Genomic DNA, 25981 nt, shown 5'->3' with positions numbered 1-25981 from the left:
TCAGCATTTCCTACTTTCGGTTTCCCGGCCCCCGGCCCGGTGGGTCATGGGAATAACGCCGCCGGATCGCCGTTTATAGTCGGAACTACGACGGTATCTGATCGTCTTCCAACCTCCGACCTTCTTTTTTGATGAAAACATTCTTGGCAAATGCTTTCGCTTTCGTGCGTCTTGCGCCGGTCCAAGAATTTCACCGTGCGTGCAGAGGCTCATGGGAAATGTAGTGTGAAAACACTTAGCTTTCCAAAACTCCTCGTTGTCCCTTTGGACAGAATTTCTTTCTTTTCTTTTTTAAAAGTATTTTTGGTAACTTTTTTAATTAATTAACTTTTCTTTGTATATTTTTGGGGCTTTTTGCCTTTTTGGACATTGGAAGGCAGAGAGAGGGGGAATGACATGAGGCTATAAGGGCCACCGGATTCGGGATTCGAATCGGGGCGCCTGCTAATCCCGCTGAGCTACACAACACCCACAATTAATCAATATTTATTTATTTTATTTACAGCTTAGAGTGGGGGAGTGACACGTAGCAAAGGGCCACCAGGAGAACTGAACGGGGGCTGCAGCCTCAAACCAGCACACCACACGGCGCCTCTTCAACACTATTTCTAATGTTACTGTTCTCCTTATGAGGTGGACTGAAACAATATATCTAAGTAAACACAAGGCCCAACACTACAACATTTTAATTATATAGTATTTATTACAGGACCAGTGGATTAGGCTGGATTGGTTTCAGCTAGTTAATTAGACAAAGACATCTTGTAAAATGTGAGTAAATAAATCAAATTGAATACATGACACCCTGTGGGCAAAAAACGTCAACACTCGTGATGAATGAAACAAACCACGACCTATAATCTCTGGTCACAAGGAGATGAAGGTGACAGAATGGCTGCCATCTTCATTTTGAGGTCCAACATAAATTCTCTATACTCAGAGAAAAAAAACAAAAAAAACTCTGATCTGAGAGATACAACCAGCTCATGTTTGCACATATCTAGATTTATGAGCCGGTTTGGTCACATCTGGTCTCAAGGCACTCGCTACATTACAGTGAAGTTTCTCCTACAGCTACACTGAAACCAGCTGCATTGTAGCATCTCATAGTGGAAATAATGGAACAGGCGCATTTGCCTGCTAGTATGGAAAGTATGAATATTTGTTGTCATGATGATTTTGACCTCACGGCATGTGAAAACCTAGAAACCTTTGGTTCTGGGTTGAGCTCCGGTCTGAGGAGAAGATGTGTGAGCTAAGCTACGGAGAATGTGCTCGGCTCTATAGCCTGTCTCCAGCACAACAAAGCCCAGCTGGAGTTTATTAACTTGTTAGTGGCGTTGCTACTTTTCCTCTGTTTGGTACACCGCAGACACACACACACACACACACACACACACAGAGACGCACACACGAACAAATGACAGCCACACACACATGCGCAACGTTCACAGGCCGAACAAAGACGAAAATCCTTTCAGCGTCACTCAAATTGAAAATCTACAGTGCTGGAAACATCCGCAACAAAAGGTCAAATGTGGATGTCACACCCACGCTGACAACTGAAAAAACTTTCCACAAGTGTTACTTCCTCCCCCCCCAAATTGCAGTGATTACCCTTTATTATCTGCATAAGGGCGTTGTGCAGTTATATACTATAGGGCTCATTAAGGCATTCCAATGTGATGACATGCCTCCTAAGGCTGGCATTATATTTTCTGGTCCTGGCAGCTGGCCCTCCTCCTCCTATCACTGTTACTGTAGCAGGCATTTCACACAATCTCCTGAGCCGCCTTCATGTGCCACACCTCGGCCAGTATACCATGGAACACAGAGATCAGAGTTAGAACCAAGAATCGGGTTTGTCTAATCAGGCGATGATGATAATGTTGCTGGTGACGTTGATGACACATCGGCTTGGACATTAAAGGGACTATGAAGAGTTTTGGAAAGCAAAGTGTTTTCACACTACATTTCCCACGAGCCTCCGCGCGCACTGTGAAATTCTTGGACCGGCGCAAGACGGATGAAAGCAAAAACATTTGCCAAAAATGTTTTAATTAATCAAGAATGAAAGTCGGAGGGGTGGTAGAGCACCCGCCCCATGTGTTGAGGCTATAGTCCACAAAAAAATGCTGGGCGAGTCGACCACTAAATAATAATGTCAAAATAACTATAAAGACAAATCGATATATTTATCGAAAATGGACCCATTAACAAGTGGGTAACGTAGATTCATCCACATTAATATGAGACTCTTTTATAACCAAAAGCAAACTCCTCGGGGTCTCTTTAAAGGAGACATATGATGCCCCCTTTCCACAAATTAAAATAGTCCCCAGGTGTCTTAAAGACATGTCTGTGACATGCTTTGGTCAAAATCCCCCAAGGATCAAACATTTCAGCTCTTTTCATCCTCTCTAAACAGCCCTGTTCAGAACGGCTGCTTTCAGTGTCTGTCCCTTTAAATGCAAATTAACCACTTCTTGCCCCGCACCTTCTACCGGTACCAGGTAGGGGTGGGGTTATGCAAATTCGACTAGTTACATCACTTGAAGACAACTGAGGGAGCAGCTCATAAACCACATGGGTTTCAACCTAGGGAGCCTGAACATTACAGATTTTTTTGTCAATTTCTCACATTTTGGGGCCGGATGGCAAGACAAACACCTAAATATATGTTAAAGAGCCTTCAAAAAGTGATATTTCCATAATATGTCCCCTTTAAAGAAAATAATGCTGCTTTAATAGGCTCTGAGAGATGGAAGCCATTTTGTGCAGCGTGTTTATAGTAGAGCGCAGCCAGGGCTCCTTTGTTGATGTTCATTTGTTGTGAGAAGCCTGAGATGTTTAGAGTGAAGGAAAAGATTTTGCTCGGGAGCACGCAGGGGTCAGAACATGTGCTGCTAAATGTCAGGTGCTGTTCCAATGCGAGGAGGCGGCGCTCTCTCTCCGTTTCTGGCGCTGCAGATGTTTAGGAACAGCGGCGGCAGAACCTGTTGTATGCATCTGATAATGTATGTGATATACTATCTCTACTGGCTCTGTGAGGACAAGGGCGAAACGTGACGTACAGAGCAACTGATCTGCGCTGATTAAAGCCTGGTTGTTCAAGGACACTCCAGCAGCCTGCTCAACTGCCACCATGCACTCTTAGAAATAAGGGTTCCAAAAGGGTTCTTCTACAAGGGCTGAGGTTCTACCAGGAACCATTTGCTTCTGAAAAACCCTTTTCTGAAGAAAGGGTTTTTGGAAACACTAATGCCTGTGAATATTCTCATTTGTCCAGGTCATCGTTATCCCCAAAGAAATTTAAGTCAAAAGCAACTGGACTTGGTTATTAAGTCCAGTTGCTTTTGACTTAAATTTCTTTGGGGGTAACACTAATGGTGCTTTTCCACTACACAGCATGAAACGGTACGGCTCGGCACAGCTTGGTTTAGGTGGTTTTCCATCATCCTCTCGTTAGCTCCAAACACACTCGTCTGCACTTCTATTGACCAATGGCTAAGCCACGCCCCCAAACACGATGAGCCAATCACAGTGAGCATAGCTAGCCCATACACTCGGACATTCTCTGCTTCCACGTCCATTGAAATGCATTGCAGTTAGTCAGTTTTCATTCGTTTTTATATGTTTTTTCTTGACATTTTAAGTTTAAAATGGTCAAACGGTGTGCATAGGGTAGGCTACATGCAACTCCGACACGGTATCCCGAGAGGCTGGGCGACGGGGTGTATTTTTATTTTTATTTTTTACCTTTTCCTAAGCCACATCTCAACCAAGAGAAGTGTCTGCTCTGGATAAGGTTATGCAGTAGACCACAACACCAACTAAACGTGGATAAACTTAACAAGGATGTCTACATCTGTTCTAAGTTAAGTCAACAACGTATTTGAGGCAACATATTGTGAGAGATGTTTGAATGTTAGCCAGCATCACAACTAAGCATAAAGCCCGCTAGCTTAATGCTAACGTATAATGCGGAAGTTAGCCCGTCGCTATCGGCGTTTAGCGGCAAACGGCAGCCATAGCAGTAAAGCTAAGTGAAGTTTTGGTGACTTCGAGATTAATCTTTCTGTCTCCAAAAACCATCAATTGCCTCCTGTGAAATGTCTCCTACTGTGACAGCTGCCATAGCAACTGTCACTGAATGTTGACTGTTTGTCCGAGTGAGTGGAGGGGGCGGGGCTTAGCCATAGGTCAATTACGGACCACAGCGTGGTTTTCCCCACAGCAGCCATTTAACTCACATGAGAGAATAACAACAGTCTCAGCACAGATCAGTGGGAGCTGTTGTTGGTGTGTTTTTAAATTTAGCGGGTTTGATTTTCATGTCGGAAGTCGTACTCGCGACTCTTCCAGTGACAACGCTCTGGCCAATCAGTGGAAGGTAGTCGGCTGACGTCATGTTTTAGTATCGCTTCGGCTCGCTTGGAACCAGGGCTGAGGTGTTCCCAAAAATGTGGTACCAAAAATGTACCAGATTCCAGATACCAGGTACTAGTGGAAAAGCAAAAAAAAAAAGCCAGGTTCTACCAGGAGCAAAAAGGGGTTCTCTTATGATGACAAGCTGAAGAACCTTATATGGTTCTATTTAGCACTTTTATTTCTAAGAGTGTGGAGACTTGAACCCAGAACTTATGGATTCATTCCTTCAACATTAAGTGTGCTGCTGTAATTTTGCTTTCTTTATATGAGGCTTCTGGCAGTTAATCACAATAAAATCTGAGTCACTTCAGTAAAACACTGGTACCAGCAAATCAAAAAAGCAATAAAACATGGTAGAATATAGAAGAAGAAATAAAGCCTGGCTCTAATGACAACCCCAATATTGACCTGATTCTACTCACCTGTTTATCGATGTAAAAATACACAGTAATTAAAAGACATCAAATCAGACTGTGTAAAGGACAGAATGATTAAACCTCTAATTATTTTCATTATTTCCCCTGGTGTTTAGAGAGTCCACCAACATTTATCAAGATAAAGACAGGCACAAAAAAAAAACCTACAGCACATAAGACCAAAGCCATTATTATACAACACTTGGTAAGGAAAAGTGGTTTCATGCCAAACTTATGGAAATCTCCTTTTTAAGTGAGATTCAACACTGAATATTGAAACCGGGGGGAAAGCACGTGCTGTGTGTTACTGGCTGAATGTTGGTGTGAGTGCTAGAAAATACAGTGATTGTGTAACCGCTCTCTGAGGTGTCAGGCCCACAGGTCTGTGTTGCCACTCATTTGTAAATGAGTGACAACATTTTGGTGATAAACACACGGATGAAAGTGTGTTTTCAGAAGCAGCTACTATATGTAACTATGTAACTATGTAACTTACATTTCCAAACCTCTATATAAGTGTGTCCTTATATGAATATCTAAACACATCTGTCTCACACACTTTACAATCCATTCAGTGACAAAATACCACATAATACAAAGCAGATGGCCACAAACACTGAACACATAAACTTCTCTCTGGTTGTGATTTATGTTACCGTAAGTTACATATGAAAAGTACAAAGGTAATTTAACACTTTCAGACAATAAATAGAAAATGTATTTAAACTAATCCATACAATCATTTTATACCACCCTGAGAGACACTAACCAATATACGGTACGGTAGAATATACCTATTTTCTGTCTCTACAAATAACGCCATAATTGATATTTTATGTGAATTTCCATATGTGTCATATCTTTATGTCATATCATTTGTGTAAAGGTTGAATATCTTGGGGATTTTATTGGTTGGAAATAAAATGAGAAATAAATTGAGAATAGTTAATAACAGCACGCTGACATGACTCATGTCCTGGCACCGCTGGATGAGGAGATTGTTTTTTTTGCTTTTGTTTTCAGATCCTATGAAAGAACACAGAGTGTGACCTATAGTCTAAATGGGCACAAAAAACCATAACAATGAAACCCTAGTGTCTAGTTTTGCAAAGCATTCACTATATAAAAATGAAACCATCGGGTGACTCATCTTTGAAGGAAGCGACGTCTGAACATTTTTCCCCACATTATTTTACTCCATTGTATGAATATCACAGCAATTTTCCCGTGTAACAAGCCATTATGCATGAAACGCTCATCAAACGCAAAATGGACTTGCATCTTTTTCCCAGAGATATGGTGATTAAATCATGTATAATGCATGTGCACCACAGCGATATCCAATAATGAGCAGAGAGGCACAGTTCTCTACGGAGGACGGATAATGATGGAGATGAGACTGGAGTTCAACCAGTGAGGTTGCCGTGGTAATGAAAAAGTATCCAGATTGTTGACCAGTTTAGACCCCACTAACCTTTATCCTACAGACTGATCAGACTCAGCAGAGAGCGACACGGGAGGGAGGGGGAGGGAGGGAGAATGACAAAGAGAGAGGGGGGGGGGGGGTGAGTGATAATAACTGAATTTCCACACACACACATACACACACACACACACACACAATGCACAATGAGGTTAAGACAGAAAATCAAAGTAACTACAGTTGTGTCTAGCTCCTCTACTGTATTGTCTGAGAGGGAGATTTCATCTTACTGCTTTCTTAAATCGTTCACTTAAGCCGCGTTTCCACTACATGGTACCGGCTCGACTCGATTCGACTCGACTCGGCCTTTTTGCGTTTCCACTACGTAAAAGTACCTGGTACCCGGTACTATTTTTTTAGTACCTGCTCGGCCGCGGTTCCAAAACGGGTGAAGCGGTACTAAAATGTGACGTGTAAACATTGCAGACCGCTGATTGGTCAGAGAGTGGTCAGAGAGTGGTCACCAGCAGCCGCGGGTCATCAGATATCACCACATTTCAATAAATAAATGTTTTAAAATGAACAAACTATGCAAGTCTGGTCGCTTTTCCACTGTCCGTCCGACCTCCTGTCCCACACGCCTCGTCTGTTTAGGGTTAAGGTAAGAAAGTTGTGCCTGAAAAAAATTCTAGGGGAAACACTGATATGTGTGTAGTACTTTTTTAAACATTTTGAACACATTCAACAATACTGTGATAATAATGATAATAGGGCTGCGCGGTATTTGTGGTAGACGGTAGAAAATTTCGCCCACGGTAGAGATTTGCGCTCTACCGTCCTATCGTCGATGATGTCATCGCACCTGCCTCAGAGACAGCGCCGCAGGAGAACTTGTTAAAGTCCCCCTCCCGCGACCCTTTTTGGTTATTTGAAAACATTCTCTGTGGTCTTTAAATTGTGATTATGAAGTTTTTAGCCAAAATCACAAAACCTGTGCCATTTCCCAGGGCTCTCCTTCTGCACAGCACCAGCAGCTCATTAGCAATGCGTCTCTGGAGGGTGGGCGGAGACTGCGCTGCTCTGCACCCGCCCAGCCCAACACGAACCAAACACGATTTTCATGGGAGGGGGTCTTTAAAAAAAAGCGGTGCTACGTCCGTGATTTGGACTGGGTTCGGCCGTAAAGCTACAGGTGGTAAGTTGACGAAAGTGAAAGTAAAGTCCGCAACTTTATGAACCTCGTAGAGAGAAGACGTACTGTATCCATAGCAACCGGAGACTCCAAAACCATCTCACATCTCACTCACCATGAAACACACTCTTCCTGTGTGTGTGTGTGTGTGTGTGTGTGAGTGTGTGTCTCAGATTTTGAGTAGCAAAATATAATTAGCAAGATGTGTGGAGTGACAGTGACAGCAAACAAAGGGAACATGAGCAATTTATTTGACCATTTATGGCTTTGTTATTTGTGTTTGTTTGCACTATTTGCACCATAAAGTGCTGGTTTTAATTTTGAGATTTGAGATCTGCTTTCTGCACAATAAATGCTCTAAAAATTACATTATTACTTTTTTTTTTTTTTTTAAATTTTTTTTAGCTTTGCTAAGGGACTACAAAACCCATTCAGAAACACGTCCATTATAATTTTTACACTTAAATTTATACCGCGATATATTTATACCGTTACCGTGGTGGGATTCGATATGAATTTTAGGTCATACCGCCCAGCCCTAAATGATAACCGTGATAAATTTGGTCACAATAACCGTGATACAACACATGTGCTGAAAAAACTCCACAAAACACCACAGCCGAAGGGTTTCCGGGGATGTAAAAAAAGTGAGGGACCAGGCTGAAGCATCCTGTTGTTCAGTGTTTCTTGACTTGAGAAGTTGTGATTGTGGCTATCGGTAGGGTTCTGTGCATGTGTTGTCTTTAGTTACCAGTGTGTCGAGCCGTCAGGGCCACTGTCGTACACATCCAGATTACCTCCAAGTGTTAAGGCTCAAACAATCTAGGGACATGGTAACTCTTAAAACAGGGCACATTGACTGAACCACAGATAAGATAATAAAGCTTTATTGTCCCAGGGGAGATCTGTTGTCACACATGTAGGCCGCATACACACAGAAACACACACACACACCCCTCCACAGCAGTATGCGTGATGCAGCTTGTTTACGGATGCTATAGCAGAAGGTACAAAACTTCTGCCAAAACAAGCTCTCTTCCATTTAAAGCCCCGTGTCTGTGTCCAGACGGCAATAAAAAAGCATCCAAAGCTTCTTAAATGAAAGCATCCAAAACTTGTTTAAAAAAAGGGGAGTGTGACGTGCATGAGGTCACTACTGTAGTAAAATAAGAAGAGAACTGGTACAACAGTTGTAGTGAAGCAGCTCGACACAGAACACAGTCTGATCTGACGCTGCATCAGGATGTCAGATCGCTTTTGTTTGTTCATTCTTTACACTGCTATTACTGTCACTTCATGTGAATGCAAATCCAAACAAACTGTCAATGCGATGCCATTTTAGCTCCATGTTGAAACAATTACTGCATCTTTCTGCTCTTTATGACATTGTGGCGCTAACCAACCCTCATTCTGTCTTGTATGGTTTTCTGCTCTGGTGTTTTGTTGGAAGCATTTCCATTTTTCTTTTTGCCAAGTTGTTGTGTAATTGCAAACAGACCAAAACTAATTTCAATTTTAAATGTCACATGGGTCTGAATTTTTTTTTACAAATGACCTCCAGTTCTTACTGAGGAAAGAGACTTATTACTTATTATTTATTCCAGTTTTAGATGCAGGGATGCAACCAACAAGTGATGATCTGTCCTTTCACTGCACTGTCCGGCATGCATATGTGCTCTTGTAAAACCCTGTCAGGATCCCGGTTAAGCACAAACACGGCCAACAAAATCAGACTGCTCCAGAAAAAAAAAACACACACATACACAGCAAACCAGGAGAGTAAGCAAGTGGGGGGAAGGGAGTAAGAAAGAAAATGAGAGAGTGGGGGAGAGTGGAACAAGAGGCGAGGCAACAGGAGGAGCAACAACAATGGGAAGAGAGAGAGAGAGAGAGAGAGAGAGAGAGAGAGAGAGAGAGAGAGAGAGAGAGAGAGAGAGAGAGAGAGAGGGAGAGGTAGAGGTAGAGAGGGATTGAACAGTAATCAGAAGATCAGAGAGAAGTAAACAAGCAGAGTGGAGTCTGTGGCAGAGGAGGGTGAGGGAGTGAGGAGACCATGGCTGCCTTAAAGCAATGGCAAGAAAAAGAAAAAAGAAAACCTTCCAGTCTGCACACGAGTGAAGAATCACAGTTAATCAAGTGCTTTTCATTACTGCCCTGCATTGTTATTAGGATAAAGAGGGTCGTCACCTCCGAAGCTGCAGCTGAGTTTCACTTTCTGAAGTAAATTCAGTTTGCTCTAATGATGTGCACCGTCTTCCTCTGGGTTGCAGCTCCTCTTACTCATCCTCTCACTCCGGCTGCCTCTCTGAGAACAATGCGATCAACATGCATTATTTATTGGAAAGTACGTTTGCGTTTTGAAAGTGCTGTATGTGCAGACGCGTGCGCGCGTGTGGTGTGTACGGGTTTGTGTGAGAGCGGCGCGATTCAGATGAGGGGAGGGTGTGTTCTGCGGGCACAGGTGTACGCCTGTGTGATTTCATCACTTTGCATGCAAATTTTAATCGAGGACGGCCACAGAGACGGGGGAGAGAGGATGGAAGACATAGGGAGAGAGGGAGAGAGGGAGAGGGGGAGAGGGGGAGGGAGGGGAGAGCCAGAGGAAGAAGGGGAAATGTGCAGGAAATGGATAGAGTGAGAAAAGGAGAGGGAAGAGGAGAAAGATGGTGTGATGACAGAGCTGCAGGCATTGTGTTTGTACATGCATCTGCAGGCAAATTAATCACGAGATGGTCTCTTACTCCATTAAAATGCTAATGTAGGAAAATCTAGACATTTCCATATATTTGCAATACATCCCAGAGCCCAGAGAGTGTTGTCATGCTAAATGCGGGCAGGGAGCTGGATGCACAGCTAATATGATGCCAAATCTGACCAAGATTAAGCCAAGATTAAAAGCAACAATTTAAGGGGCAGACGGCACAGAAGACATGGTGCGTCCATTCTGGGCCTTCATGAAATGAATCAAGAGGAGTCATTTAGCTTCTTACTGTCAGTGGGGTTTTGACGTGAACACAGTATTTCCACTTTCCAGCCAAAGTTAGAGCAGTTTTAGTTATTTTACATGCAAAATTTGTATATTTGCATTTTTGTGGGCGTGGCACAGCTGGAAATAAACATCTGTGCAACAACCAGGACTTTGTAGTATTTCAATCAAACCCCTGTGACAGATGGTGGGTTGTGTGTTTATGACAGCTACATCTGATCAAACCACACTCTTCAAGTCTTAATGAATATCATTTGAATATATATCTATATTATATAATAATATATACTATATTTTAAACTTGACTGTTGCATACTTTATCATTCAGATTTGATGGTATTCAGAATAACCCATTAGAAGTTGTTACAGTTCACTTTTTTTACAGCATACACAATTGGCTTTTATTTACAAAAAAAACTAACAAACATATTTAATTAGAAACATATAAAGGAGCTTCTCTTTTTGGGTTCCCTCCTTCTGTTTCTGCAACATGGGAACAAAACTGAGCTTTGTTAGGAGATGTGATGGTCTTATGCAGAGCCAGAACACAAATATTTTTTCAGGAGTGCGTCAGAGTGAGGCTCAACTACTGTGCCTAAAAGAAGAGTTTCCTTCAAGCATCATTGATGTCTGGTCTCTGACTGCTCTATTCATGTAGTATCCTTGAAGACACAGGTATTAGATATATTTAGATTCTAGATATATAGAATATAGATCTAGATATATATAGCTCCAGAGACTCAGATTGAATATATATGGTAAAATATTTGGTGTATATAATATACTCCAGAGTCCCCAACACATTGGATTGGATTAGGAATTCTTGATATATGGCCAAAAAAGTGTTTTTGAGGTCACAGTGACATTCCACAACCAAATTGTTGTTTGTGCCAATCTGAAGAGATTCCCTTCAGGTGTTCCTGAGACACCGTGTCCACATGACATACAGACAGATTTATCTGTGGACAGACAGAGCAGCGCCTCTGGCCTCTGTCAGCAGCACAGAGGCAACAACACTGTCAACATGTGTTGTTGATGGTCCACATGCAGGGGGATTCATTAATATTCAAGTGGCTCCATGATGAAAAATGGGTCTAATAGCCACCAACATACATACAATGAAAATATAATGACGATTCATCATAACGCAGCACTGCACCACCCAGCAGAAACAGATCCCAGCACAGCAGTCCTCATGTAGCCGCACAAACACATACATGTACAGCTACACTGAAACCTGACCTGTCTCTAAACCACCTTCACAGAAAACCAACTGTGCCCTGTTAAAGTTCCTGCACTATGCTGTTCATGTCTTCAATATCTCCCGTTACTCTTTCAAAATAAAAGCCCTCTAATGTCTCACTGAAGAGAAACCCTTTATCTCTCAGGAAGGCTTTTCTTGGAAATGTCTACATCTGAAAAACTGCATCAGATGAGTAATCCAGAATGGAAAAGTACAGAAAAGAGCTTGAATATAATGAGTATATCAAGTTAGAGCAGTAGAGATGCACGTTATGTATGTACACAACAGAACAGGGCAGGCACAAGGAAAGATTGTTTTCCCAAGGCCTGTGTTTGTGGGCAGCCTTCATCTGACTCTCAGACTTTTATTTGATGAGGAAAATACAGTATTATCAATTTAAAGGCATATTTCAACATTTTGGCAAATTCGCCTGTTGTAATAATCCCTATAGATTTAGGAGTAGGTTCGTTACCTTTAATTGTCGGTGCAAACTGTTTTTAGATCGGCGGGGCAGAGACGTAAGCTCTGCAAGGTGCACGGTATTTTTACCTTTCCCTCATCAAACTCATCAAATACACAATCCAACAACTCCACAACGCTCTGGTGGACAAGTTGTGACCTGCACATTCACCACGCTATGAGATAATAATGGAACGTTATGAGACAGAGTTGTTTTAGAGGCAAATGCATAACTGGAACTACATTTCCGTCACGGCTGCTCGGCAGAGTGATTTCAAAAGTAGTTCAGAGTATTTGCTTCAAGTGGCATGATGTTACATAATTATATGTTATAATTTCATAGCGTGCTGAATGTGCGTTTTGGAGTTGTTGGATTGTGTATTTAGTTTGATGAGGGAAACATAGAAAAACCATGAGCCTCCGTTGCCTTAGCTGAGCAGCTCACATCTCTGCTCCGCCGATCTAAAAACAGCTTGCACCGCGATTAAAGGTAATGAACCTACTCCTAAAACTATAGGGATTATGGCAATAGGTGAATTTGCCAAAATGTTGAAATATCCCTTTAATCCTCGACAAGAAAAAACACCATTAAGTTAAGAGTTGAAGGGAATCTGAGAGGACAAACTCTCCAGCGTTTACTCTTTTCTGATGAGTGATGTTTAAGGCACCTGATTAATTCACAGAATTCTCTCAGGTACCAACTGTGACCCGCGGAGAGAAATGTGAAAATGATATTTTAGCATTAACTTCTCTGTGCCTGTCATCATCACATTAGCAGGCGGCACAAGACTGGCAGGAGGCCTTTTACACAGCAGAGGAAGTACAAGTGTCAGAATTAGCTGTGACTGCTGCCATGATCACTATATGAATTATATACTGATATATAGAAAAATCCACAACCCGGCCAATCATGTTTTTAGGAGTGAGTGCGTGAATGAGTGAGTGACAGACAAGAGAGAGGGAAGATTGAGTGAAAGAGGAGAACGAGTGATGTAAAAAGTAAGAAGGAAGAATAAGGCTATGTTTACACAGAAATGATCTGAACAGAAAACGCAAAAGTGGAGTTCCGTTCTCACTTTTTATTCCGCGTTTCCGGGTCTGTCAGTCACTCTGCTCTGCTGTAAGCCGAGGAGAAAACTTTCCTTGTATCCTACAACCTTTATCCAATGAGGAGAGAGAACGTCATAAAGGGGCAGTCCTCTCTGTGTGTGCAGCCAAGGGATGCACGTGAATGTGGTGACGTAGGGACGAGGGCGGGGACTGATAACTCCATCGGCTGACAGGAAGTTAGCCAAAACCACCGGATCGCTTACTTCTGCTTTAATTGTCTTGTGCTGTGTCATGTCTTGTCATGTCTTTATGTTTACTTTATGTCTGTCACTTGTATTGCACAATAAAAAAATAAAATAAAATAAAATAAACGAAAGGCACATCCGATAAAATATTTTGTCGTTTTCACCCGTGAGGGTTCCTCAGGGTGAGGAAGAGAGTGATAGGAAAAAGAGTGAGTAGAGAAAGTGAATGAGAGACAAGGATAGAGAGAGAGATGTAACTAGGTTCCCTGGTTGAAGTGAATGTTCAATATGTTGCATTTCTATTAGGGCTGTTCGATTAATCGATTTAAAATCGTAATCGCGATTATTTGGAATCATAAAAATCGATTTTTTTACTCTAACTAGGGTAATTACGGTAAGTCCCCGTTCATGAATCTGGGCTGCGCTGAATTATGGTAATGACTGCTGCCTCCTTCCTCCCATCAGGCTCTCCCACTGCTCTCCCCACACACTGGAAACAAGCATGTCGGCATTTTGCTAAGACCAGTGAGGATTTTGTTGCCAAAAAGACCAATGGCCCTTTTCCACTACACAGTTACAGCTCAACTGGATGGATGGATGGATGGATGGATGGATGGATGGATTTTTTTTTTAAGACTCTAGGTCCATTTAAAAAGACACAAACAGCACACAAAATAGTTTGTCATTTAACAAAAAAGTCGGAAATCGATTTTTCAGAGAAGAAAATCGAGATTTAATTTTTGGGCAAAATCGAACAGCCCTAATTTCTATAATATTTATTTTAACCATGAGGCCAAACCTGATTATTCTTATATACAGTGAACACACTGAAATAAAGTGAGACTCTCCTCCACTTCCACCCACATTCACTATTCAAAGACTGAAGGTCCTGATTCCAAACGCACAGAGACACGGGTCCTTACCTAGACTGGTGGGCTTGATGAGCTCGTCCAGCATGTCGTAGAAGGGCAGCCTCTGGAGCTTGACGTCTGGATGGACCGGATGCAGCGTGGCCGAGGCGGGCAGGTGGTGCGTCAGCCCCGTCAGCTCGTGTTTCCCGGGGCCGAGCAGCGAGAGGGGCAGTAAGGCGGCGGGAGACGGGGCTCCGCCGTGACCGGCGTGACCCTCGTAGGCCAGCTGCGTGAGGCCGGCGGGCAGCGCGGCCCCCCCTCCCCCCACCACCCCGGCCGTGGCCGGGTGGTGCGGTCCGGACATGGCCAGCTCTGAGTGGGAAACCATTTTGGCGGGAAAGCGTCGTCGGTACAGCTCTTTGACCTTCATGTGCACGGCGGGGCTGCAGCCGGCCTTCAGCAGATGCAGAGCCTTGGTCAGCAGCTCGTGTTTGCGTCCGTGCTTGTTGCGTCCGGCGTAGCCCAGCAGCACCTGCAGCTCCGACACCCGCAGGCTCATCACCATCTGCTGTGGTGGGAGAAGGGGGGGGGGGGGGGGGGGACAAGGATTAGAAACAAAGGAGCAGTTGTCGGACTGAGAAGTGAAGCTCACTTCTGCGTTAAAAAAAAACTGCAATCCCCCCGGCTTCCTCTGGGGGCTGGTGTCAGAAAGCAGCATTCTCCATAGACCCCCATGTTAAAATCACCGACTTTACATCCTCAATAAACATGATCAAAGCCTGGTGTCAGAACGTTTTTTGGTCTCAATCAATAGTTTCTACCCCCGCACACACTCTGAGGGGGGTGCATTTTTTTTTAACTCTACCGTTTTACTAGCCTGATGCATCAGCCGCTTATTTCATTACATTTCATATAGCGTCTGAACACGAGCCATAGGGATTCGTTTGCTTCCGGGAGGCGGTTGCTTACATTTGCTTCAACTAATCGCTGCTGCTTGGTGGTCACGTGTGCTATACACCGGTTAAGCTCATAGGTTAATCTTGAGCGCTTGAGTTCAACGTCATCGCCTTCACTTACCCGTCTGTTCGCTGATTGGTCCGTCCGCTCTGGCGGACGGAGCAAACCGAAACGCATTGCTAGTTTCCTGACTACATGGTTGAGGCAAATGAAATTTGCCGGAACCAGTAGGCGGCGCTAGCCTGGCTACCGTTTTACTGTTACTAGGTTAAAACTCTGGCCAATTAGGGCGCGGAAACGTTGAGTGACAGGTCCGAGCAGCTACGTGGACAGCTGCTTCGAGGCCAGTGGGCGGGTTCTCGGCCGGTAAATCCAACATGGCGCTGTTCAGGCCGCCATGTTGGAGTCAGAAAAACGACTCCCCAAAACCAATGGGTGACGTCATTTTTTACAGTCTATGATTAGAAGTCATGTCTGGTCCACTCTGGCATCATTGTCATATCAAAACTGTTTCAACAAAACACTGTGTGTCTAGATGGACAGGAAACAAAAGTTTTTCTGTCTCTGCACTCTGAGAAAAAAACATGCACAGTAGGAAATTAAAAACTTGCTTGTGTGCAGGACAGAGGCCAAAGACGTTGTAAATTATGTGCGTAACTCAACAGACTGACAGAGGCAGAGATTTATGAGAGGCCACAACCCATCTACTGCTTTGTGTGAACAACACAGCTTCACTATCAGCTCGTCCTGAGGGGCCGGTGGAGGGAGGGGGGCATGGGGCTGCTCAGCAAGTTCTTCTGCCATGTCAACCTGATCAGGAGTGACATTCAAATGCACAACTGTGTATAGTAGCAAAATACTCTTTGAGTTCTATTAAAGGGATATTTCAACATGTTGGCAAATTTGCCTATTGCCATAATCCCTATACCGTAGTTTCATTACCTTTAATTGTCAGTGTAAGCTGTTTTGAGACCGGCGGGGGACAGACGCAAGGTGCATGGTATTTCCATCTTTCCCTCATCAAACTCATCAAATACACAATCCAACAACTCCAAAATGCTCTGGTGGACAAGTTGTGAGCTGCACATTCACCACGCTATGAGATAATGACAGAACGTTACCAGACAGAGTTGTTTTAGAGGCAAATGCGTAGCCTGAACTACATTCCAGACACGGCTGCTGGGTGGAGTGATTTCAAAAGTAAGTCATTTTGAGTATTTGCTTCATGTGTCGTAATGTTACATAATTCTACATTATATCTCATAGCGTGGTGAATGTGCAGGTCGCAACTTGTCCCCGAGAACGTTTTGGAGTTGTTGGATTGTGTATAGTTTGATGAGGGAAATTCCATGAGCCTCCGTTGTGTTACGTGAGTAGTTTGCATCTCTACCCCGCTGATCTCAAAACAGCTTTCACCGACAATTAAAGGTAATGAACCTACTGCTAAGACTATAGGGATTATAGCAATAGGCAAATTTTCCCAAATGCTGAATTATCCCTTTAACTGCTCACATCAAAACAGAAATTTTGACCAGGGGTGCCCAAACTTTTTCATGCCACCATATGTCAATCAATAATCTTTTTTATCTGGCTTCGTGCAGTTGGGTCGTCTCCTATTAAAATAACTTAACTCAGCACAGTTTGCTCACAGATGTTTACACAGAGCTACCGTCCTCCTGGCAGAGAAGCTACTTTTACTGAACTATGATGAAATACTCAGTGCAGAATCTTTTCATTTTCTAATGTGTGTGTGAGAGCCTGTCAGCCTTAGCAGCACCTGTTGTAATACAACACACACCACCAGTGCTGGGAAGCGGGGCAGGAGGTGCCATAAGATTTCATCAGTTTTGGACTGAGAAAAAAAAAAACTTTCACCAACAATGGATTTTCCCTGGCTCAACACGAAGCTGAGGCAGAACCTCCCAGGAGGAGGTGGGATGGAGAAGCTGCAGCAAAAGCTTGGGAAAAAAAAAACACAGACTCTAGGTTCAGCTTAAGGTGGCAGAGCAGGCAGATCCTCATCAGACCAGACCAACTGTCCAGTGCTCACACATACTCTATGTGCAGATTATACAAACAAAAGTTAGTTGATTACATCCTTAGCAACTGTAACTTAGAAAAAAAAATAGATGGGCAGAGGGACTAAAACCCCTGGTGTGAATTAGGCTAAGTGCTTTGAGTTTGAAACCTCTCAAAACCAGAGAGGAGAGACAAGAGATCAGGAAAAATGTTCTGAAAAGTAATTTCATGTTTTTTTTTCTTTTTACCTGAACATGATCATCAATCATGGCATAAACCGATAATATAATACATCCCTGGCATAAACCCAAAGAGACAGCACTTCCTTCAATTATTAAAATCAGTGAGGATGTAGTTAGAATGAAATCAAGGCAGTTTCACCACTAATAATCAGCTGTCTACAGTCACTTCAGTCTTGGCCTGTCTGACACTTCATTACAATTAAGAAAAAAAAAGAAGCAATACTTCAACATCATCCATTGTTTTTAAGACACACACACAATATGAGATACAACATGCCCTTGTTTATCTAAAGGTTGAGTTTGGTGAGATTCACTCTGCTCAAATGAAACCTCAGCTCGTTAACAAGTGTCTGTCACCAGCATCTAATAACATGTGGATAATTATATAATGGAAAATAAAGACACACACACACACACACACACACACACACTACAACCCCCCTCCTCCATCTCCTTAAATGACAAAGCACACAGGACTGTCAGTGTCCAATGTATCTACAGTAGAGCTGCAACTAACGATTATCTTCATTATCAATTAATCGGTCGATTATTTAAACGATTAATCGTAGTTATTTGGTCAATAAAATGTAAAAAAATGTTGAAAAATGTCAGTGTTTCCCAAACCACAAGATGACGTCCTCAAATGTCTTGTTTTGTCCACAAACCAAAGAGAGACTCAGTTTATCATCATAGAGGAACAAAGAAACCAAATATTCACATTTAAAGGGACAACGAGGAGTTTCTATTTGGTTATAAAAAAGTCTCACGTTAATGTGGATGAATCTACGTTACCCACACTTGTTAAAGCAGATATCAGTGGAATGTTTTTGTTAATATAAGTCCTAAATAGTCCTATTTTCCGTCAGCAATCACTTACATGAAGTATTTCAGCCTAAACACGAGTCTCTCCGTCACTCTGCTCTGCTGTAACCCGAGGAGAAAATTTTCCTTGTGGGATACAAGTGTTATCCAATGAGGAGAGAGAACGGCATGAAGGGCTGTGTGTGCAGCCAAGGGATGCGCGTGAATTTGGTGACGTAGCACGAGGACCAATTGATGCCTGACAAGGGCGGGGGCTGCTAACTCATGGTGTGTTCAAAGAAACTCGTACTTTGTGTTTTTCCTTCCTGTGAAGTCATACCAGTTCGATCTGGTACGAGTTCACGGGTCGGAAGTTACGAGTGGCCGTTATAGGGAACTTTCACAGACAACAGGATGGTAAAAACACGAGCTACGGGTTACCTGGAACGCTACCAAGTCGTAGTTGTGACTTGAAGCTGTAACTTACGGTTTCAAAAGCCTGCCTTGAACGCAGCATTAGCCGAAACGGCCGTGAAGCTGATATCTGCTTTAATGGGTCCATTTTCGATAAATATATGGTTTTGTCTCTATGGTTATTTTGTTATTATTAGTGGTGGTGGAAATGCTGGGTGAGCCGACCAGCGTTTCTTTACTTTCGGTTTCGTGGCGAGTCATGAGAATAACGCCGCCGAATCGCAGTTTATGGTCGGAACTACGACGGTATGTGATCGTCTTCAAACCTCTGACTTTAATTCTTGATGAATGAAAACATGAGTCTGTCTTGCGCCGGTCAAAGAATTTCACGGTGCGGAGGCTCATAAATGTAGTGTGAAAACACTTCGCTTTTCCAAAACTCCTCGTTGTCCCTTTAAGAAGCTGAAATCAGAGAAATTTGACTTTTTTTCTTTAATAAATTGATTATTGTTCGATTAATCAATTAATTGTTGCAGGTCTAAATATACCAGATAGATATGTGCATAATGGGGCTGCATGATTTACTGTTTGAGCATTGCATGTGCAGTAGTCATATGATAGGATGAGCTGCTTGCTCCTAGAATGAAAACCCCACCTGGGTGTTGAAGCCCGACTCGCTAGCATTAATTCTCATCTCGAACGCAGCCAAACAACAAAACAAAAACAAAAGCCTGAGGCCAGACCCAAGTCATTTGTTGTTGTTTTTTTCAGCCACCTGCACGTCCGGTGGCGTTGTTCGTGCCGGGCCGGCCCATTCAGCTCAGCTCTCTCTCTCTCTGTTTCTCAGCTCACAGTCAGCCCCTCCCCCCCATGCACACACACCGTCAGCCACACACTCTGAAAATAAGCACCAAGCAAGACGGAGAAACAGGAAAGGAAGATTTAGTCTCCAAAAGAAGGTAAACATCCAAAATATGTACAACATGTATGTATTGTATTTTTTTTTAACATCGCAGTGTATTGCTGAAAATAAATCGCAATGTCAGTTTTTTCCAATATCGTGCAGCCTTAGTACACAATAATGATAAGTTATGTACACAATTTATCTGTATACACTGCAGTGTCCACCCAGAGGATTTACTCCAAATCTTTACGCCTAGATTTTTTTTCTCATAATGCAGCACAGTCCTGTTTGGTCTCCTGGGATCTGCATTCAATTGACATTTAAAATGACTGCTGTATGCAATTTCTGTGACCCAGCCATACCAACAGCCTCTTACAGCTGCAGAATGAAAACACTAACACACCCAATACAAACAGTAAATGTTATGAAGGATTATCTGAAAATCCATCATTTGGGACTGAAGTAGCCCTTACCTCACTCATTAGCTTCAGTTTGACTTCTCTCCAGCTCTTTCTTGATCCTCTTTGCAGGAGTAGCCTACTGTTGGGTCAGTGAAGACTGAACTGAAGCCTGTTTTACTGCTGCCCTACTTTGCTCTAAACACTATCCTGATCCTCATCATCAACAGTTAAAAATAACCAAAACAATACCATAACTTTTTTTTTTTTGGTTTGGGTGTTACAGGTGTGACAGCAGCCTCTTGGTCTGCTCCACCCATGGTGCATTATCACAAATGATGTATTAACAGCAGACTGGAAAGGAAGCGAAACCCCTGCGTGTTGCAGTTTACTGTAAGACCTGTTCCACTTTTGCACTTCTAGCTTTCAGTGGCCACAAGTGCAGCAAACCAAGTATGTGCTTTAAATAACAGCACAACGGTTGAAGCAACATTTATTCTTTTACCTGTGGACCATGAAGGCAGATAACACAGTACACGTGTTCGCTATCTCTTCTTATAACATGGTACTTTTGTAACCGTGGCAAAAACTGGCATCACCAGATAACTGGTTGTGGATATCTGGTTAGCAACAGGAACAGTTAAAGGGATATTTCAACATTTTGGCAAATTCACCTATTGCCATAATCCCTATAGTCTTAGGAGTAGGTTCATTACCTTTAATTGTTGGTGAAAGCTGTTTTGAGATCGGCGGGGAAGAGACGTAAGCTCTGCACGCCACACTGTATTTCCGCCTTTCCCTCCTCAAATTCATCAAATACTCAATCGAACAACTTGAAAACACTCTTGTGGACAAGTTGTGACCTGCATAATCATCACACTATGAAATAATAATGTAACATTATGAGACAGAGTTGTTTTCGAGGCAAATGCATAGCCGGAACTACATTCCAGACACGGCTGCTGGGCGGAGTGACTTCAAACGTGTAAGTAGTTCCAAGTATTTGCTTCTTGTGTCGCAATGTTACATAATTATACGTTATTATCTCACAGCGTGGTGAATGTGCAGGTCACAACTTGTCCACGAGAACGTTTTGGAGTTGTTGGATTGTGTATTTAGTTTGATGAGGGAAACGTGGAAATACTGTGCGCCTCCATTGCGTTAGCTGAGCAGCTCGCGTCTCTGCCCTGCCGATCTCAAAACAGCTTGCACCGACAATTAATGGTAATGAACCTACTCCTAAAACTATATGGATTATGGCAATAGGTGAATTTGCCAAAATGTTGAAATATCCCTTTAAAGGAAAGAGAGGCAGAATGTTTGATAGCTGTCATTAAAATGAAAGCTGCTTTAAGAATAATGTTTGGCCTCCATCTCTGTTACAGGGTTGGTTGTGGTCCACCAGTCGTCCCTGAGCCACAGAGGGAGAACAAGTCAAATCAGAGACTTGTTGACAGGAGAAACAAATGAACAACAGACAGTAACAGTAAAAATGTTCCTTGCAAATCCCCAAACACCAAGATGATGTCATCAAAAGTTATAAAACTAACAGCTACTGTCTGTCGATTGTGTTCTTGACTCATCTGTCTCACATATGTGACCTGATCCATCAAAATGATCCAAATTTCAAAGTTGAGATTTTGGTATCAATGGACAGATTAGAAAATAAGCTTTAAAATGATACCCTAGTCAAAGTCATACATTTGATGGTTTTCTAGATGTGGCCATTTGAATTACGATCTTTCACTCTCTTATTCTGTTCTAAAACCTGAGAAAATTTCAGTTAAACTTTTTGCCAGTGACTCTGGCATCTGTCCCTGTACCACGTGATTACACGCACCCTATACGGTCCCTTGTTGTCATAGAGGCACCATTCAATGACCCTCGGAAAGCAGGGAATCTCACAATTCAGATGCTGTTTACAGCTCGTCTCTATCATAAACGGTTCAGAAGTTGTCATGTTTTGTTGATGTTTTGTAAAACATGTGCAAGCGTTGTGCCGTTGCTACGTTCGGTTTAGCATCGATGCTACGCTCTGTTAGTGTCGATGCTACTCGGTTTAGCATCTGTTTCTGTACCCGTCCCTTCTTGTCATAGAGGCACCATTCAATGACCGTCGGAAAGCGGAGAATCCCGCAATTCAAATGCAGTTAACAGCTCGTCTCTATCATGGACGGTTCAGAAGATATTTCATGTTTTGCACCGAAGCAACGCTCATTTTCAGAGGGTTAAAGTTGCAAGTCAACTTTAATCATCATTTACGTGCCTTTTCTCAATTATCTGGACTGTGAAACTTTGGGAGATTTTTTTTCTTTTTCTTTTCTATGGGTTTTCCACGTTATCAGCTGATTATCTAAAAATAGAGCGTTGCGACATCCGACTCGTTTTGATAGAACGGGTCACATATATGACAACCAAGAGCTTAAACTCCTCACTGTCTAGAAGCTGGAATAAGTACATCTGATTTACTCAACAATTTCTCCACTATCAAAACAGTTGCAGGTTCATTTTTCTGTCCATTGGCCGGTCACGGAATTGTTGCAGCTGCACACACAGTTATGCGATGGCCCAGTTTATGGGGATGTTTGGTTCCTGCTCCTGCATGTAAAGGACTATTTTAGACAATCTGGGCTCCAACCAAGCTTCACACTGCCCAGTGTGACAGAGCGGAGGCTGCTGTTTACACACCAAACACTGCATCTTGTGTACAGCTGCCACATATGCATAGCCACACACACACACACACACACACAGAGTTGTGTTTCCAACACTTCAGGGGACATTACATTGGTTTACATTTCCTGGAGACTTATGCTGCATTCACACAGACATCCCCCCCCCCCCCGTGTCCATTCACATACCGAGCGGTGGGACAGTGGATTATGACCCTGCGAGGAGGAATAGGGATGCACATTTTCAATGTTTTTTCTGACCGATAACCGACGCTCGTTAACCGATTATTAACCTTTAACCGATAAGACTACACATGTGTATTTAACGGCAAAAAAATTAATTGATCACTCCAAATTTTTTTTTTACACACATGCACTGTGACAGCTGATCAGCGCCACATCCACTGTGCTCTGTCTCAGCTGATCGCGCTCATATGGAGGTTAGATCGTCCAATGTAGAACTGTTATACAAAGTGCAGCCAAACACCAGGCTGAAGAGAGAGGAACAGCAGATCTCCTCTGACAGCTCCTCTGTGGAGCTGCAGGTGAACCGGCTGGAGAGCAAGGGGGGAGTTGTGGGTTCTACAACCTACCTCCAACACGAGGCAACTGCACAGCAAAGACACTGAGGAACCAGCACAAGCTGGCTGAACCGATGGCCAAGACCAGCAGGCCAAGAAACTCAACCCTGCACATTGCAGTTAGGTTATGTAATAGTTAGACTGTAAAAAAAAAAAAAAAAAAAATAGGCTACTGTATGGCTACAAATGATTGCTAACTGCCCTTGCTCACTGCCCTGAAATATTTTTTTTAACCCTGAAATTGTTTGTTTGTTTGTATGTAGCTTCTTTTTAAATGTTTGTTTTGTTTTTGTACAGTTCTGCAGTTTTTCAGTGGAGCCTCCACTGCAAGCATGAAATAATAAAATCAAAATAAAAAAAATCATAGAAGTGAAGACCACTTCCGCATTCAAAAAGCTGCAGTTCCTGTCCGGCCTCTGGGGGCTGGTTCGGGAAGTAAGCAACTCTCCATTAACCCCCATGTTAAAATAGCCGACTTTACAGCATATTTACAGCCTGGTGGTGGCTACATTTTATTCTTTTGGTCTCTACCGATATTTTCCACCTCTGTGAACACTCTAAACAACACTAAAACAGCCTAATAAATGGGGGCGTGGTTACGTTGAGTGACAGGTTCGCAGACAGTTACCGGCCGTTAATTGGTTGCTTCGGGTTCAGTGGGCGGGTTCTCAGCCGGCTAACCGCCGCACCTCTCCAAATATGGAAAGTAGACTCCCACTAAAATCCAAGATGGCGCAGTTCAAACCCCCGTAGTAGAGGCACAAAACAGACTCCCCCAAACCAATGGGTGACGTCACGGGTGCTACGTCCATTCTTTTTACAGTCTAGCGTTGCAGCGACGTTGTTACAGATAATGCACATATGTCTGTGTAGGTACATTTATTGTCTGACCTTCCTTCACGGGGGCTGCTGCACATACTGTCAGTCCTCCTGTGTAACTTTTTGCTGCGAAATATGACTGAAGGCACGTGGACTCTGCACGTGTCGACACGTCCCCATGGGTTGACGCCATAAGGAGCTAATAAAAAAAAGAAATAATCGATAGTATTAAAGCAGCTGCGATCCGGTCATTTTGGCTCTCTCCTCATTGGATAAAGGTTGTAGGATACAAGGAAAGTTTTCTCCTCGGCTTACAGCAGAGCAGAGTGACTGACAGACCCGTGTTTCAGACCAAACACTCTATAGAAGTGATTGCTGTCAGAAGATACAACTATTTAAGACTTATATTAACACAATCATTCCGCTTACTTCTGCTTCAATTGGTCAAAGTTGTTTTTATCGGTTAGCGGTTAAACGGTTAATCATGTGCATCCCTAGTGAGGACAGATTTACATCTTTAAAAGGCAAAACACAGCACGGTGGTTGGTGGTGATAACACACAGACAGGATTTTACAACTCTGAAAAGTTCAGACAACCGTTGAGACAATCTTGTGGTGAGCAACAGAAACACAGCGTTCATCACTCGCATGTGATTGGCCAACACAACGACCTGTGGGATGGTGACCCAACGCATCGCTTTGGATGACCCCACTTGATTGATCCACAGCACACTTCTCCTATTCACACGAGCGTGTGTGTGTGTGTGTGTGTGTGTGTGTGTGTGTGTGTGGGGGGGGGGGGGGGGGGGGGGTTATTCACACACACTGTTTGTTCACAGACTTACCCAAACTCACACACTTAGCTTAGCATTAACCCTTCTTGTCCCCAGAGGGAAGTCAAGTCCCCACAGTGTGACTGTGTAAACAGATTAATGTCTCTCCAACGTGAGCAGCGCACGTACATACAACACACACACGCACACACACATACATACAGGTATTAACAAGTGTATTAAATCCAGATGAAGCTGTCTGTCCTCGTCCTGTGTCACACAGTAAAGTCAGACTCAGGAGGGAAAACAGAATCAGACCCATATGTGAAAGTAATTGTGATGCCTTCAGTGTGAAGCAGAGTGCAGCTCTACAAACACATCAGTCAACCAGACGGCTCCTGCAGCAGGACATCAGCCTCCATCACAGCCTGGCAGCAGCTGTCCGTCTATGGATTTCTAACTGAATAATAATCTAGATAATTCAATATTTTTCTTTTTAGTTTCCCTACACTTGGACGGAGCAGAGTGTGGAATAACACACACACACACACACAAACACACACAGTGTATATTGGTTTGGCCAAGGAACTCTCCTGTTGGCGACATAAATGACCAGTTCCATGAAATATGCATGTGGAAGAGAAGTGGGAGGGGGGTGTGTGTGTGTGAAAAAAAATGATGACACCGGCTGCCCACCATTTCTCTCCCTCATGCACGCACACACACATACATGCACGCACACATGCACACACACACATATCCCTCAACCCCACCCACTCTCTCTGCTGCAAAGCAAACACTCACAAAAGAGAGACAAATGCACACAAGCACAAACACTGGCTCACATAAACCTGAAACACACACACACACACACACACATAAAAAAAAAAAAACACGCACACATGCACACTCCTCCACCATACTGCGGATGTGTAACATTCCTCTGGCTTCACACACACAAAAAAAAGAGGGAAAACAAACAGAAGAGAGAAAACAGTGGAGCGGGTGGTGGTGGAGCTGGAGGAGAGAGAGATGAAGCTGGGTGCTCTCTCTCTCCCTCTCCCTCTCTCTCTCTCTCTCCGTCTCCTCTGTCCGTCGCTCCATC

General features: G+C 43.2%; 1 protein-coding gene across 1 annotated transcript in view; it reads right to left on the bottom strand.

Annotated features, from left to right (window-relative positions):
• LOC311005177 (E3 SUMO-protein ligase PIAS1-like) overlaps window positions 1–25981 on the bottom strand; it is an 87820-nt gene that overhangs the window by 28034 nt on the left and 33805 nt on the right. Inside the window, exon 2 of the mRNA XM_083997529.1 lies at window positions 14369–14864. Within this exon, the coding sequence (XP_083853655.1) occupies window positions 14369–14861 (493 nt within the window). The 5' untranslated portion in view covers window positions 14862–14864. The remainder of the gene's footprint in view (window positions 1–14368; window positions 14865–25981) is intronic.

The sequence above is a fragment of the Trachurus trachurus genome, assembly GCF_905171665.1.
Source record: "Trachurus trachurus genome assembly, chromosome: 3".
Taxonomy (NCBI): Eukaryota; Metazoa; Chordata; class Actinopteri; order Carangiformes; family Carangidae; genus Trachurus; species Trachurus trachurus.
Note: the sequence above shows the minus strand (reverse complement) of the source record. Positions and strands in the feature narration are given on the sequence as shown.